Source organism: Dermacentor albipictus, chromosome 9 (assembly GCF_038994185.2).
Source record: "Dermacentor albipictus isolate Rhodes 1998 colony chromosome 9, USDA_Dalb.pri_finalv2, whole genome shotgun sequence".
Taxonomy (NCBI): Eukaryota; Metazoa; Arthropoda; class Arachnida; order Ixodida; family Ixodidae; genus Dermacentor; species Dermacentor albipictus.
In genome coordinates, this window is record NC_091829.1 from 89,719,159 (window position 1) to 89,736,774 (window position 17,616).

Below are 17,616 nucleotides of genomic sequence, written 5' to 3' on the forward strand. Positions count from 1 at the left end.
GTTTGGCTGTTGCCTTGACTCTCTCCCTTAGTTGATCGCTCATTTCTCAAATCCTCGCGAATCTTGCTTCCAGTAGACAATATTGCACGAAAAGAGCTGTACAATTAGGGAAAAACCAGACGAGTTAAGGGGTGACAGTCATATTGCCTATGAGATTAAGGGTTACTGCAGGGTTTGATGATGGACACTGTCTCGCATTATTTTATTTTCCACCTTAAGGAACCCATATTCCAGGTGTATGATTCCGGGGATCTGTCAGCGTAGCGGTGAGCCCTCACTCGAGGAAATAATGAAACAAACAGAATAGTTAAACGCAATCGGCATTTTCTCTCGCCGCAACTCGTTCCACGTGTATACAGACCAGCTGACCCCGAACTGAATCTCTTTCCTGGTCCCTGGATCAGTCTAGACGAAGGAGGTTGAACTAACGAAGCAACAACGATGCGCGTGACCGTTAAATAGACGGTGACAACTGAATGCATCTCGAGTTAATCGCGCGGGCACCGAATTGATGGGGAAACTGGCGTTCACATCCCATGAGACGCCGATAACTACCGCCATCCGAAAGGAGTGAAAAAGACAGCAAAATATTGACCGCCGAATAGTTCTCAAATGTCAGCATTGATTTGGCGGCGCTTTAGGAATGTGTGTGAGAAGAGGTGGGGTGGGCGGGGGGGGGGGGGGGCGTGTTATGCGTCTTAAATTCGAGGGGGGGGGGCGTGCCCCCCCCCCCCCCTGGGTACGTGCCTGGCGTAAAGTCAAACTTCATGAAATCTAAATCGTTGACTGCGCGAGCAGTGGTTGTCACAACGCTGGGATGATGGAGACCGGTTGCAGAGAGAAGTGCTGGTTTCTGCTTGCCGCTTGCTTCGCGGTGTTTCCGGAACATGCGGCAATGCAGCCTCGAATACTAGACGCGCGTGAAGGCAGTGCGTATAAAGCCAGCCGCCATCTCGGCTTGCCCCCACGCTTTCCTCCTGCCGTAGATAATCTACAGGACGCGGCGGGGGGTGGGGGGTGGAGGGGCACCTATGTGCTCCGTCGTGCGAACAGCCAACGCGCAGCCACGCCCGGCCTGCAGGAGCAGACGCGCACTCGCCTCCTTTATTGCGTGCTTTATCACGTGACCTCCGGCGTAAGGCAAAGGTCCGCTCACATATGTCGCGAAGGCGAGGCCGAAAAGTCGTTTGCACGATAGCTGGGCGACTACCCTCTCGGGGGGCAAAACACCACTTGACGGAAATTGCTCATCCACTACGTCGCTTGTAGAAACATTTGTACAAGTATAGAGAATGTCAATAGAATAGGAAAATTTCAAGTCAAGCGAGGACGTATCTGTGCTCGCTTTCCGCAGTTTGCTCGTGGCAATGCTTACTGAAATGAGATGGTATTACCGTATATAATACCATGATGCCACCAAAATTCCTTTATGCATAGCAATAGAAAGCGATCATAATATATCTGATAGGAGCCTTAAGATAGCAGCCAGTTCATTTGTGCTAGCGAGTGAAGTGGCAGGGGTATCTGCTGTTGGTTCCAAGAAGTAGCGGTGAGAAAGACGAAGTAGCGTTCTTGGCAGTTTTCGCGACGTCACGTCACAGACAAGGCGAAGTGGGTCTGCACTCAATTTCTTCCCCACTCGTGGAGGGGTAATGAAAAAAACGGAATACAAGCAAATCGTAATACGCTTACGTCATAGCGCCCCTAATTGCTCACTTGAAGCCGAGGCCTGCACCGGTGCGCCTCGTCGACAACGGTGATCTTGGTAACGCTGACTCGTTCGATGCCGCGGCTTGTCCGATTCTGCAGGGCCGCCGTGAGGTAGTAGTCGCCCGAAAACGCGTACGTGTGGTTCAGTGTCCGGCTGAGGTAGTTCCTTTCCGTGTCGTTGATGACCTTCGATAGTCGTACCTGCACCAGCATGCGATTGAAAGTAGAGGCCTCGATGTGCCTGCGTCTTTTCTATCTCGCGCAGGCTTATTCGACTAGAATTACTCATAAGCTAACCGACAAAGTAGCTGGCTTCTCTATTTGAACACAGGTCGGTTAAGGATGTAAGTCTTCACCGAGACGAAATATCATTAGTGCAAAGAATGAAGGTTGCTGCAAATTTAAGCACCCCGTAATAGTAGGCACCGATTGAGGTGAATATTTCTCGACAACTAATAATCAGTCTTCATAGTATGCTCCGATCTTATAAAGCACCCTCCCATTTTTAAAAAAATTATCAATAAGAACAAAATAAATAAATAAACGAGCAATATATGTGCAGGAGCATGAGCTGATATGATGTAGGCAAGGGAATGCACCATGTTATTAGAGAACAGAAAGTCATTTGAGAACCTTAAAGTTGACGCACATTTGGCACAAGGATAAAAGCTCAAGCCTCGCAAGCAGCACTTCTCCTGGCTTCAAGAAGATCAGGCCATACCTGTCACCTTGTGAGACAACAACGGATGCGATGCAGCCAATTTTCGGACTCTGGCAGCAGCCAGTGACAGCCCGAGAACGCACAAGAAGCCTGTCCCACGGAAGTGCGCTGCCAGTCCTATACGGGAGAGTTGTCTAAACGTAGGGATGTTAACTCTACAGGAAAAACGTTTTTATGTCTATAGATATAGTGAAAATTTATTACGAAAAGAAAAACAGGCTATTTAAGCTTGAGCATAGCGACTTGATTAGTCAAGTTCAATAAAAACGAGCTTGGCAATAAATTTGAACCACGCTTTCCCAGTCTATCTGCATAATGAACAAATCAGAGGCGACCTCCTCTAGGTTGCCTTTGACGGAGATTAGTCCTATCGAAATGTTGGCCAGCCTTTCTGAGGCACCTTATCCTTGTTTACAACCTTTATACCACAGTGTGCTATTCAATCTGTCAGCCCATTGTCTTGATTAGGGAAATATAAAGTATTCCTCAATCCGATCTGGGGAGAAACTGGCTTCAGAGGTTTGCAGTACGGCCCCTGGATGTGTGCTGTGCCTTCTGTGCGTGCCTTCGAACCCACGGAAAACGTATCCCCCACAGGTCGCAGCATGGGCACTAGGATACACGCTCTGAGAGACCCAGAAGCAATGTGCCCCCCCCCCCCCCCCCACGGTCACTCAGGAACAGCGCATAGATTATAGGGATTAATAACCCTTGCATAAGCATGCATTTACATTTTGCAGGGAATAGTGAAAAATGGATTAGGGGGCTGTCAACTTCACGCATATCGCTCAGCAAACTAACAAGCATAATTTTTGTTTAGGCAGTTGGTGTTAAGCTAGTTGGTGGTTTTGATTCGCACATAAGCTAAGATCACGAGACTTTGCTGTGCACGAAAATTGATAAAGTCAGTTATAGAATTGGCAGTCGTCCTGTCGTAGGTGTCCGTGCTACGGTTCGCGGCCATGTATTTCCTATAGCATAATCTGAGTTCTCTCGACAGAAAAAAACGCACCTTACGAAAGAAGTAACAAATCCTCTCATATACGGTTGCGTCTTTGGAATCTCAAGAGTTCCATCATCACCCTGGCTTCCCGACACATAACGGTACCTAAGCAATGCAAATGTGCTTGGATGAGAAAAAATCGGATGAGGAGATTCACTGGTGAATGTCCATACACGTTCCCTTTGACATGCCGCTGCAATCTTGACTTGTCTGTAACTACTGTTGAGCTAGAGTTTCAGTAGCTTTACAGGTCGAATTACGCAGCAATAAGAGGCAGTCCCCCTCTATTGATATTTCTGGGTCACTATTATCGGTGGAACATACTAATGTATAAGAGCGCACCAATATTATAAGAATGTCGGCCTGTGCCAGGAGAAGTCAATAGTATGTCGTCAAGACAAAACCCTCAGAATATGTGCACAAACCATCAAGCTTATTGTCGAAGTCAACGAATCACCGAATGCCAATATTTGCGTCCAGGGCCGCGTTTCGCTGAACGCCGGAACAGTTCTTTCTTTTCGCGCAAAACATGCGTCGCTTTTTCCACAATCTTCTCGGGTGTGCACGTATTTGGGGATGGAAGGGGGCCCTTGTTATAGCTCTGAAAAGAAATTCCGAAGCTTTGCACGACCTGTTTATGTAATGTGTCAAAGCGATAAAGGGCTGGTGAAGTGAACGGCAAGGTAACGGCGAAGCTTCTAGAGCACTGAGTGGTGGCACAAGCGATGGCGAAACGCCGCTTCGACGTGCGACTGCCTTCCTCCTTTCCCGCCATCTCTGCTACAGCGCGAGAGAAGGGCTGTGATGAGCGAAAGTGCGCAAACGACCGGACAAGACGCGACGTCACCTCGACCTCCATTCCGATTTGATGACCTGACTAAACCTTGTACCACGAGGTTGAAGTGCTTTCAGTAGTCATCCCATCAACTTTCAACAGCTGCGAGTGAACTCATCTCGACCGCATCTCAGAGTTCAAGTAGTGTCTCCAAACTCAACCTCGTTTTGTGAGTTCCAAGTCGCGTACTTCATGTCGAATGTACTAGTCTCAACTCAGAACTTAATCCTCTTTTCTTCATTCCCCAATAGGCCATGGGCTATCTTGACCAATAAGCATTTATTCAATGACTTTGTGTTTTGAAAGCTTAAACGGCTTAAAGTGATGCCTGTGAATGATGACAATGACATTAACACACGGTTTGGCGGATCTAGGATGCATGATCATTAATGGATCAAGGATCAAAGAGTAATAAAGGTTTTTCATAACTACAGAAATGACACAAAGACTCTTGCCGGATTGAGGTCTACGACATCCAACACATGCGCAGAATTCTCAACTAAGAAAGAGTCATGTAACTGCTTGATTTTTTAGCTTTGCGTGCAAGAGCAATGCCAAGAGCCTCTGCCACGTGTCTATTTCTGGCATCTCTAGCCTTAGGGGATTGGCTCAATTATGCGTTTTTGCGCTAAATGAGACTTGAACGTAATTCTTTCCTTTGCTTCCTTTTCTTTATGTTTGCCAGAATGCTGTCCCATATTAGGTTCCTCGCACACATATCATGCTCGCTGCTTGCGTTTCGGCATGGGCGCTTTGACGCGACAATCGAAAACAGCGGAAACCGCGTTATTGTGCTTAGAACGAAACAGATTATGGGATAGAACAGTAAACTCTACCTTCGTATCTGGGGCGGGGGGGGGGGGGGAGGGAGGGAGGCTCACGTATATATGCCGGTCACGCAACGCGTTTCACCGGCATATTTGACGATCGGTTCTTACAGCGAGATAGGACTGCTTCCGAGATGCATGCAGTCGCCTTACGGTACACACGGCGACCATTCAATCGGGGCGGAATGCAGCAATAATCTAGCACCGCACTTTTCTTGCACGTTAAAGAATTCTATGCGTTTAATGTTAATGCGGATCCCTCCACTATGACGGCTCTCATAAACCATTGTGCAGTGTTGGGGCGTTGAACCCCGCAATTTATGCTATAAGTATTCAATACCTTAAATTCAGTTCTAACACCAAAGAGACTGGAGTGGGAGCTTACGTTGAAGTCTTTGCCCGGAACTTTTTCATAAGCAGATGGCCCAGGAACAGAGAGGACATCGCCCCAGGTGTAGTACACATCGTAGAAAGATATATCGATGTGCTGGGGCTGCGCCAACATGATTGCCTCGAACCTGTCGATGCGGGCTCTGATAGACGCGTGCTGGAACCTGCAGTGGAGCCGGCTTCATATAAACGTACATCACCAGAAAATTGTTATTGGTTACAACAATGACACATAGCTAACTGGTACGAATACCGACCGACGGACAGGAGACAGGGCCATCTGTACACAATAGATACTTATAATTCAGTAACAAAGAAATACAGAACAACATTACAAGACGAACACTGCTCACATGTTACAAAGACTGAAAAAGTAGAAGCTCCTGTCTGCTCAGGTAGTCAGGCTCTCGTCAACCAGGGCGGGGAGACGCATCCTAGATGAGGCCTGCATGGCTCCAAGAATACTCAATGAACGGCAAATCACCTTATCCAGGGAGGCACGGGCAACCTTTGTGGTCAGCCCATTCCCTCGGAATATGCACCCGCAATACAATGTAGGGAGGCGAAAAGCTCGAGCACGGGCGATTTTACAGAATGCCAGCGAGAATCAAGATTCGACTGTCTTTGTCGACGCGGCTCAGTACGGCAACTCTAGCACGTTCGCGTTGGCAACCATTGACGGCAAAGGGGAATTACGCTCCTCGGCGTCGGTTAGGTTTGCTTCATGTGGAGTCGCGGAACAGGTCGCCATAGCCCTGGCCATGACCGACCCCTCGCGCACCAACGTTTTCACCGACTCACGAGCGGCCGTCAAAGCTTTCGAATCGGGTAACCTAGCCCACGAGGCTGCCTGCATTCTGGAAAAGAGAACAAACCCTGGCACTCACTTCATCTCTTGGTTTCCCGCCCATATGGGTGCGGACGTTCATCAGAACATACCTAACCTCAACGAGCTTGCCCATGACCGTGCGCGAGATCTAACGCGCCGCGGTGGCATGGAGACCTTATGGGGACAGGATGAACTCCAGCACAACGATCCGCTCCTTACTTTTCACGAGATCACATCTCACTATCGGCTTAGCAGAAGGGCCTATCCTCTTCCTCACCCGAAGTTAGATAGGTCTCAGTCAGTTTTGCTTAGAATGCTCCAGACGGGCTTATTCCCTTCGCTGGGCTTTCTCAGCCGTATCTACACAGACGTCGATTCAAGCTGTCCGGATTGTAATGAGACCTATTTTTCCTTAGCACACATGCTGTGGCAATGCCCCGCGTTACCTAACGGCCCTCTTTCCAGCGAAGCCGACCGGGGAGAGGCACTCCGGAGCCCATCGCTCCAGACACAACTACAGGCAATCCAGGGGGCCCGAGAATGGGCGGAACATCACGGTATTCCTGCCCCGACTTGGACGCGGCCTATGGCTTCCGCGGGTCCCCGATAGGGGCCTCCGCTGAAGCTCCTCAGGATCAAATAAAGTTCATTGTCTGTCTGTCTGTCTGTCTGTCTGTCTGTCTGTCTGTCTGTCTGTCCTGTTTGTGTTGAACTTTATTGAAAGGGGAAATGAAAAGGGGGATGTGGCTGAAAGATCGGGCTCAAGTAAGGCCCTGGGCCTGCTTGGCCTTCTCCGCCCAGTCCACCAGTTCAAGCTGTCGGTCGACGTCCCCGGAACTGAGCCAGACTGTCCAGTCAGTCCCGCTGCTGATGGGGGGATGAGAAACAGGGAGTGAGACGCATTCCCACATTATGTGTGTGAGTGTCCCTGTTTGTGAACAGAGCCTACATTGGTCGCTTTCCTTGCCCCCTGTGACTTTGGTAATGTACTTTGCGTGAGAGTATGTGTTTCTCTGGAGTCGCCTAAACGCGACCGCTTGCGTTTTATCGAGTTGCTTCGCCAGTGGTGGCAGCGCCCGACGCCTCAAGCGATACCTATGGGCTATTTCATGTTGGGTCTCGCCGAGTTCCTCCTGTCTCTCCTCCTCCTTCACGTCGTCCGCATCCGCGGACGAGGCTCGGCGCGCGAGATCTCGAGCCAAACTGCGAGCCGACGCGTTGCCGGGCACAACCGTGTGAGCGGGGGTCCACACGAGGGTTTTCAAGCCGCTTAGAGGGCGCCGCGTGAGGACATGGTATGCCTGTTTGGAAATTCTACCGCGGACGAAATTGCCGATGGCCTGCTCGCAATCGCTTATGAGGGTATTCGCTTCCGCATGCATGACCATGGCAATCGCCATCTCCTCCGCTATGAGCATTCGGCCAGCCATGATTGTTGTGTGTTCTATAAATCCTCCGTTGAGATCCGCTACCACCGCGGTCATGGGGTTGCCGCGAGGGTGTCTCGCTGCGTCCGTGCAGACCACTCCACCTTGCGAGCCGTATCGTCGCCAAATGGCTTCACTACCGGCCTGCCGATGGCCCTAATGGAACATGCGCCAATGTTGCGGTTTAGAGGCGGGGCATAAATACCCCCTGAGGTTTCGCGGAATCGTCGTGTACTCTGCAACCTCGGGGATTGCCTCCAGACTCAGCCTCCGGAGGACTGTACTGCCAGCCGGGGACGAGCTCCTAAACAATATATGCAGTCCTACTAGGGTCGACATTATTGACCACTCATACGCCAGTACGGCCTTAGAGTAGCCCAGGGGTCTTCTACTTATATTACTGCAGCAGTAAAAGACAAGCAGATAGCCTCCGTAGCACATGCCGTTGGGAGGTGAGTGCGAACGTGTTTAGACCCTTGACTGGCTTTCGTGGACAATGACTGGCAGCGAGAACCCCGCAGAATGTCACGATACACCGGCATCAGGAGGGCACCATGGCCGGTGTACTGTCTGTGGGTCCCATATCCGGGATAACTCTTGTAAGCCATTCGTCTCTGTCTCCTGAGCGCAGCTGGAGTCTAACCCGCTCTAGAACAAATCCCCCGTCACGTACTGCCGATCTTTTGCCCTCCCTTTCTCTCTCTCTCTTTCTCTTCATCTTTTTTCTTATTCATGAACATACATTTCCGATGCCTTTTGCGTCTTTCACTTCATATAGAAGTGCTCTCGGAGCGTACGATTTCTATCAATGCCCGTTTGGGCCGCGTACTTCGTCTTATTCGGCTTCTTCCGGACTCACGACACAGTTCGCCCCCTGCATCCAAACTGTCAGCACCGCTCGACAATACCGAATTGCGCGATGTGAGGAATTCGATCATGAGCGGCGCGAATGCATTCTGGTGGGGGTAGGACCCGCGAGAGTTCGTGTTCGGTGCTATGTCCGTTGAAAACTCCACGTTGTTATATGATAATATAATTTGGAGTCCTACGCTACGATGTCTCTAATCTTCGTTTGTGAAGCATTGGGATGCAAATTCCCCACAATTTCAGGCGCCAAAGGAGCTAGACAACTGCCTGAGTTTCATTTTAATTTTGAGGTGATTAATTAAAAGGGGCCCCTTTGTTGACCAAAATATAGCGATGACTACAACTGGCAACCAGTAACCTCTCACAATATTAATTTGCATATAAACCTAGTTTGCGCTTACGTTTAATCACGTGGACAGTTAATTTCGAGAAGCTCTATAAACGTGAGTGATCTAGTGTGGTTAAAAAAGGAATCACGCTGCAATTTGTATCCTCAGCGACATTCGCTCGATCACTTTTGATCAGTTCAAGCTTTGCCCACGCTGTAAACATCCTTCTCGTTTCAAAGGTAATTTAGACGTAAATCTACAAATAAGCAATCTTGGTTTGTTTGCTGAGCTGACTGGTGTATTGTATGGCAATAATGAAGATATTCATGAACACAATAGATCAGACCATAAAAACCTCGGTCGAGATTTCGTGGCAATGCCACTTTTGCAGGTTACCTCGACCGTTTGCACAAAGCTAAGAGGGTTCCATGGCAAACGACGCCGTAAACATATGGCCTATAAGAACGTCTTTGCGATGTCCAACTTAGATATCCATTCTGCCGTGCTTTTAGCTTCTAAGTAAAGAGCTCCTTACGTGCCAACATGCAGCCTGCCGCTGTCAGTGCGAGTGAACTACGACCTGAAATCAACTAACCTCTCGGCGGGCACAATTCGGAAGGCGTCGTCGTTGCTGCTCCATCGACTGCCGTCGTAGTCGCAGGTGTAGGCGAACTCGAACTGCGTCCCGTCGCACCCGTGTCGTAGCACCGGTGCAGGCCGGAACCGCGACGCCCTCGCGTGACTGCCGCGAATCGGGTGTGACACGTTGCGCGTCTCCAGCGTCCGCACGACCGCGGCCGGCCAGCACACCACGGCGAGCCAAAGAACCGTTGGGCTCCAGCGCATCTCTTTGCTTGCTCGTTCGATTTCTCGCGTGCTTCCTATGCGATGGCGTGTACCCACTGCGGGAAATCGGCAAAGAAGCTGGTGACTACACTCCGGGGGGAGTGGGGGAAGAGGGAGCTTCGGATGATGATGATGATGAAAACGTTTATTGAGGGAGTAAGATGGTCATTGAGAACCTACGGGTGTCGCTCCAGGTCCTGCTGGGCTCCACTGGTCTCGGCGTCCCGCTAGTCTTTGTTCAGAAGTGCCATTGGCACCTCTGGGTCCAAGCTGGCGAGCTGTACCTCCCATTGGTCCGTAGTAGGGTCAATTGTTTACCTAGGTAAATATCTGTATTTCTGGGTATGCTCTAGCACCCCCACGAAATGTGGTAGATTATGGGCCTACCTACGCAACCACGGATGGGAATTTGGGTATAACGTCAGATGTAGAGCGTCACCGTCCGTGGTTGCTTACTGGCTCTGGTGTGGTGCTGCTAAGCACGAGGTCGCGGGATCGAATACGGGCCATGACGGCCGCATTGCGATTGGGGCAAAATGCAAAAACAGCCGTGTACATAGATTTAGGTTCATGTTAAAGAACCCCACGTGGTTTAAATTTCCAGAGTTCCGATCTACAGTGTGCGTCATAATCAGAAAGTGGTTTTGGCACGTGAAACACAAAATATTTTTTAATGTAGCGCGTGTAGCTTTAGCAAATGCGGATATACGTCTACCTGTCAGGGTAATGTTGACATTGCACAAGAAATTAAAGCAGACAAACCAATGTTAGAGACATTTTCTTTCCTTCAAGAAAATCTTGTGCTTTATGAAGGTAATGAAGATAATAGAGTTTATTAAGGTTCAAAATAGAATTTTGTCCTATAATATTGTTACGTAGGATGACGCAGACGAAAAGCTATGTACAAATATATTTACAAGGAAAATACGCTGTGCTAGGCCAAGAGGCAACAGCCCGCGCTAGCATCTAATCGTCGTCGTCGTCTTCACACTGCTGGCCTTTCGTGATCGCACATATTGTGCCGTAGCACTACCCCCGGCTGCAAAAGCGCCGTCCCGGAGCGACTAAAGATCGGACTCGGAAGCAGTGTAGTAGGCCTTGAGCCTACTGACGTGTACGACATCACTAGATGCCACAGGAGAGGACGAGGTTGAGCCCACAGGAGCAATTTCGTAAGTCACAGGCGTCACCTGGCGCAGCACGCGGTAGGGCCCTGTGTATCGCGAAAGAAGTTTCTCTGAAAGTCCGACGTGACGAGAGGGCGACCACAGGAGCACGAGCGCACCAGGTGAAAACTGTACGTCACGATGGCGGGCGTTGTACTGACACTGCTGAGTGGTCTGTGAGGCCGTAAGTCGAGCACGGGCAAGCTGGCGTGCATGGTCGGCGAGGGCGATGGCGTCGCGCGCATACTCGCTTGTTGAGACCGCAGCAGGAGGAAGTGCCGTGTCTAGGGGCAAGGTAGGTTCGCGACCGTACAGGAGATAAAAGGGAGAAAATCCGGCGGTGTCGTGCCGGGAAGAATTGTACGCAAATGTTACGTAAGGAAGGGCAATGTCCCAGTCGTGGTGGTCCTTGGAAACGTACTTGGCCAGCATATCGGTAAGAGTACGGTTTAACCGCTCTGTCAGGCCATTGGTTTGAGGATGGTATGAAGTAGTCAGTTTGTGTTGAATGGAGCAGGAACGCACAATGTCAGCGATAACTTTCGAGAGGAAGTTTCGACCACGGTCAGTAAGCAGCTGTCGCGGGGCGCCATGAAGGAAGATAATGTCACGCAAGAGAAAGTCCGCGACGTCAGTGGCGCAGCTGGTAGGGAGAGCCCGAGTGATAGCGTATCGGGTGGCGTAATCAGTCGCGACGGCTACCCATTTGTTCCCAGAGGATGACGTGGGAAAGGAACCGAGCAGGTCTAATCCAACACGAAAGAACGGCTCCACAGGGACGGTGATCGGCTGGAGATGACCGGCAGGTAGCACCTGAGGTGTCTTCCGACGCTGGCAGGGATCACAGGCAGCAACATAGCGTCGAACGGAGCGAGCGAGACCAGGCCAATAGAAGCGGCGGCGGACGCGGTCGTACGTGCGGGTTACCCCAAGATGTCCTGCAGTGGGTACGTCATGCATCTCAAAGAGCACAGCCTGTCGTAGATGTTTTGGCACGACAAGAAGAAGATCAGGGCCATCAGGGAGGAAGCTCCTTCGGTACAGAATGCCGCCCTGGAGGACATATCGGCGAACGGATGCGTCGGTAGGTGTAGAGCGCAGACGCTCGATGAGTACTCGCAGCGATAGGTCTCGGTACTGCTCATCGGCGATGTTAGCGAAGGCAGACACAGAGAAAATGCCGTCGGCGGTACTACTGTCGGCGTCGTCAGGCTCGTCTACCGGGTAGCGAGACAGGCAGTCAGCGTCCTTGTGTAGTCGGCCAGATTTGTAGGTGACAGAGAACGAATATTCTTGGAGGCGTAAGGCCCAGCGACCAAGTCTTCCTGAAGGGTCTTTCAATGAGCATAACCAACAAAGCGCGTGATGTTCTGTGACAACGGAAAAGGATCGGCCATATAAGTATGGGCGGAATTTCGCAACCGCCCAAACTAGGGCCAGACACTCACGCTCAGTGATGGAATAGTTGCGCTCCGCGGGTGAGAGGAGCCTGCTGGCGTAAGCGAGAACACGGTCGTGGCCACGCTGGCGTTGTGCTAGTACTGCTCCAATTCCGTGACCGCTGGCATCAGTACGGACTTCGGTAGGCGCAGAAGGATCGAAATGGGCCAGAACGGGAGGCGTTGTGAGAATGTCGATTAGATGAGAGAATGCAGAGGCCTCGTTATCGCCCCACTGGAAAGGAGAGTCTTTTTTCAAAAGGTCGGTTAGTGGTCGTGCTATGGCGGCGAAATTCCTCACGAAACGGCGGAAGTACGAACAAAGGCCGATGAAGCTGCGCACATCCTTGACACACGTCGGAACAGGGAAGTGCGTAACAGCATGGATCTTGCCTGGGTCCGGTTGCACTCCGTTCGCGTCAACGAGATGTCCAAGGACGGTAATCTGGCGACGGCCGAATTGGCACTTCGATGCGTTGAGTTGCAGACCGGCTCGCCGAAAAACGTCCAGGACTGCTGAGAGGCGCTCGAGGTGCGTAGCGAACGTTGGGGAGGATACGATAACGTCGTCCAAGTAGCACAAGCACGTGGACCATTTGAAACCGTGAAGAAGGGAGTCCATCATGCGTTCAAAAGTGGCAGGAGCGTTACATAGGCCGAACCGCATCACCTTGAATTGATAAAGACCGTCGGGTGTTACAAATGCAGTCTTCTCGCGGTCGAGATCGTCCACGGCAATCTGCCAATAGCCGAAGCGAAGGTCAATAGAGGAGAAATAGCGAGCACCGTAGAGGCAGTCAAGGGCGTCATCAATCCGAGGTAGGGGGTACACGTCCTTTTTGGTAACCCTGTTAAGGTGCCGATAATCCACGCAAAAGCGCCATGAGCCATCCTTCTTTTTTTACCAGCACAACCGGTGACGCCCAAGGACTACATGACGGTTCAATAATGTTCTTGGCAAGCATTTTGCGAACTTCTGCGTGAATAACCTGACGCTCAGCTGGTGACACTCGATACGGGCGGCGATGAATAGGAGGGGCATCGCCGGTATTAATGCGATGTTTGACAGCTGTAGTTTGGGCTAAAGGACGATCGTTAAAGTCAAAAATATCGTGGTAGGAAAACAGAACGCGGTAGAGTTCACGAGCGTGCTCGGAGGGCAAGTCGGGGGCAATCATTTTCCGTAAGTCAGCGATGGAACAATTTGTCGACTGCGATGGTAGAGAAGTATCGGATGAAGTGTCGTCTACTGCAATGGATGCTACTGAGTGATCCTCGAACGAACAAAGCTGGGCCAAAGACATCCCACGTGGCAGCACTTGTGTCGTCAAGCCAAAGTTGACCACTGGCAGGCAGACGCAATTCGCCGTAATAGATAAAACTGTATGGGGTACTGTGATCCCGTGTGTAAGGAGGACGTCTTGCATAGGAGCCGCGATGTAGTGACCATCGGGGACTGGTGGGGATGACACTAGGTCAACGTAGGTCAGTGCCGAAGGTGGCAAGCGGACGAAGTCGGCGGAACTGAGGCGACTGGGGTGTGGTTCAGTAGGATCCAGAACAGGCAGGTCAAGGCGGAGAGTACTGGCGGAACAATCGATGAGAGCAGAATGTGCGGAGAGGAAGTCTAAGCCGAGGATGATGTCGTGGGGACAGTGGGCGATGACTGTGAATAGCACGATTGTTGAGCGATCTGCGAAGGAGACGCGGGCGGTACACATACCAATTACGGGGGCTGTTCCGCCATCGGCGACACGGACAACAGGCGTCGTGGCGGGCGCGATGATTTTCTTGAGCCGGTTACGAAGGTCAGCGCTCATTACGGACAAATGCGCCCCAGTGTCTATGAGAGCAGAGAGAGAGAGAGAGAGAATCAACTTTTGTGCAGAGCCCTTAGTGACGGGTGGTGCGCGCTTGCACCAGATGGGGTGGAACCTTATTCTCAGGTCCCATATGTGTCCAGCAGTTCCTGGCCCCTAGCCGCCAGCGCGAGCTGGGTCGGTAGGTCGGGGCTGGACAACAAGGTCTCCCATCGCTCGGGGGGGTTGGGGCTGGGGAGGGTGGGGGGTAGGGGTGGTGGGGGGTTCTTGAGCTTAGTGCACTCTGCAAGGATGTGTGCTAGAGTGCCTTTTGACCGTCTGCAAAAAGGGCATGAAGTGTCATGCTCTGTTGGGAACATCCTATGCAAGAGCACTGGATGCGCTAGCGACCCCGCTTGCATGCGTCGCACGATCGTTTGCTGAATTCGGTTGAGTTGCGGATGCGGACGGGGAAGCCTACATCTGCCGCTTCTGTACATTTGCGTGATGTCTTTGTAGCTTGTCACGGGGTGCGGTAGCCCTGGCTCGTCCTCGGCCCGGATCGATAGTTCTCGGGCATAGTGGTCGGCGAGTGCGTTGCCTTCCACTTGCGAGTGAGCCGGGACCCACACGAGCTCAACGGCCCGCCCCGGTGATTTGCATTTGTTGAGGATCGCTAGTGCCACGGAAGAGATGTTCCCCTTGCGGTAGCTTGCATAGGCGGTCTGGGAGTCTGTGACAACGGTCCTCACTCCCGGTTGTGCGAGTGCGAGGGCCACGGCCACTTCTTCTGCTTCGGCTGTATTCGTCGTCCGTATCGACGCGCCTGTGACAAGTTTATCTATGGTGGTGACGACCGCCGTTGCTCTGGTTCCGTCCTTGGGAAGTGAGGCGTCCGCGTAGAGGACCTCGGAGTCCTCTTCCAGCTGTCGAGCCAGTGCCTTGGCCCGCGCAGAGCGTCTCTCGTTGTTCCTCCCCGGCTGCATGTTCCGGGGGAGGGGCTTGGTCTTAATAATGTCTCTCCACGTTGTGGGGAGCGGCTCCGTTGTCGGTAGCTGTTCAATTTGCCATCCTATCTTGCGTAGGACGGCCCGACCGTGCTCTGTCCGGCTCAGCCTTACCCTCTGGTGGGATAGGTGTGCTTCCACCAGCTCTTCCACCGTGTTGTGGGCACCCATTTCCAGCAGCTTCTGCGTTGACGAGTAGACTGGGATGCCCATGGCGAGTTTTACTGCTTTCCTTATCGTCGTGTTCAGCGTTTCGCGGTTCACCTTCGCAAGCTGGAGGTACGGGGCGGAGTACGTTACGCGTGACACGACGAATGCCTGCACCAGGCGCAGTGCGTCTTCTTCTTTGATTCCTCTGTTCCGGTTGGTGACTCTCCGGATCATGCTGAGGACTTGCTCGGATGTGGTCTTGATTTTGTTGACGGCTGCGTGCGCCTTGCCGTCGCTGCACAACAGCAGGCCCAGTATCCGGATCTGCTGCGTTGGTTTGATCTCTGTGCCGTCGATGGTGATGATTATGTTTGGCGGCGGCTCTTTCTTCGGTCTTCCGGGCTGTACCATGAGCAGCTCCGATTTCTGTGGAGCGCAGCTCAGGCCACAGGTCCTGGCATACTCGTGGACGGTCGTTGCTGCTCTCTGCAGGGCTTCCTCCAAGGTACCAAGGTCCAAGGTACCGGGCAGCCCTCGGCAAAGCCCGGATCACCGACTGGGACCGAATGCGCAAGCACACGGACGAAGAAAACGAGACCTCCGGAGAAAACGCGGAGGAGGGCAGACATCAAACGTACGCAGAATGGTCGCGAGAACAAAAGATCGCGCTCGACAGATTTACTCAAGAAGTTGTGACAACGATGCAGACGCCCTTCGTCGACGCCAAACTAGCACACATGTGGGAGGCGCGGCACTCGCTCACGCGAAGATGGAAGCGTCAACGACGAAACAAGAAGCTCGTCAAACGCATCGCGCTCCTCAACAAACAGATCGCTGAATACGCAACCAAGCTGTGCCGAGAGAACTGGATGAGTACGTGCGACGGGCTGCAGGGAACGCTGTCGGCGCGCAAGACCTGGTGCCTGCTCAGACACCTGATCGACCCGTTGAGCAGCAAGACCGCAACCAACCGCAACCTCACCAAAGTTCTGAACGCTTACGATGGCAACGGCCAAAGGCTCATTGAAGACCTCAAGGCGATCTACCTCAAGACGGAGAGAGGGCGATTTCCGATACCGGAGGAGTACGGGGGACCGGAAAATCCGGCATTGGATGAACCGTTCACCATCACGGAGTTGTTAACAGCCATAGACGAGAGTAATAAGGCGAGCGCACCAGGAATGGACGCCATTACATACAAGCTGCTCAATAACATGAGTGATGCGGCGGCACGTGGGCTCCTGGGTCACATCAACAGAACCTGGGAAAGCTCGAAGTTGCCCGCAGAATGGAAAGAGGCCGAGGTACGGTTCATACCTAAACCCGGCAAACCTCTGACCATCGAGAACATGCGCCCCATCTCGCTCACGTCCTGTGTGGGCAAGGTCATGGAACGCATGGTTCTCAGAAGACTTCAAGCACACCTGGACGAGACAAATCAGATGCCGGCGACCATGTATGGATTCCGCCAGCACCTGAGCACCCAAGACGTGTTGATCCAATTACACGAATTGGTGATTAAAAAAGCAACGAGGCACGCGCCCCGGGGTATACTGGCTTTGGACCTCAAAGGGGCCTTTGACAACGTGTCCCACGCCAGCGTGCTCGAGAACCTGCGCAAGACGGGGTGTGGCCGCAAGACCTACGGTTATATCAAAGATTTCCTAACCAATAGAGCAACAACTATCCGGATAGGAAATGAACGCTCAGAGCCTGTGGAGCTCGGAGACAGGGGTACCCCACAGGGGTCTGTCCTGTCGCCTCTGCTTTTCAACCTAGCACTCCTGCCCCTGCCCGAACTACTCAATCAGATCGAGGGCGTGGACCACGCGTTCTATGCCGACGATATAACGGTGTGGACGAACCGCGCGGGTTCCGATGAGAGCAGACACGGAAACACCGTCGACGTGCACGTCAAGAAGGTTCAGATGAGTGGGCAAAGTCAGTAGAGGATTTGGCGGCGTAGGGAGCAATGCAGCGTCACCTCGAGGCGCTGCATCGTCTAGTTTTCCGGCTGGGAGCGGCGCCCGAAGGGAGTCGGCGAATAGGAGCGACGGGGCTGGGGAGAGCGAGATTGTCGTCGTTGGGGCGAAGGCGAACGAGAATAGGGGCGGTACGTTGCAGGAGAATCAGTGGCGGCATTATCGGAGCGTGCGGCATAGGGACGAGAAGGGCCACCTGAGGGGTGAGCGTAGGCAGTATAAGTAGACCGGAGCGGGGAACTCCAGCGACTACGACAGTGCCGAGAAATGTGCCCGATTCGATGGCAGT

General features: G+C 52.2%; 1 protein-coding gene across 2 annotated transcripts in view; it reads right to left on the reverse strand.

Annotated features, from left to right (window-relative positions):
• Positions 1–9,828, reverse strand: part of LOC135908919 (uncharacterized) — a 27,908-nt gene extending 18,080 nt beyond the window's left edge. For both annotated transcript variants that reach the window (XM_065440770.1, XM_065440769.1), the window contains exons 1-3: positions 9,534–9,828; positions 5,482–5,650; positions 1,717–1,911 (exon numbers count right to left, since the gene is read on the reverse strand). In XM_065440770.1, coding sequence (XP_065296842.1) covers positions 1,717–1,911; positions 5,482–5,650; positions 9,534–9,784 — 615 coding nt within the window. In that variant the 5' untranslated portion in view covers positions 9,785–9,828. The remainder of the gene's footprint in view (positions 1–1,716; positions 1,912–5,481; positions 5,651–9,533) is intronic.
• Positions 9,829–17,616: the final 7,788 nt, after the last annotated feature.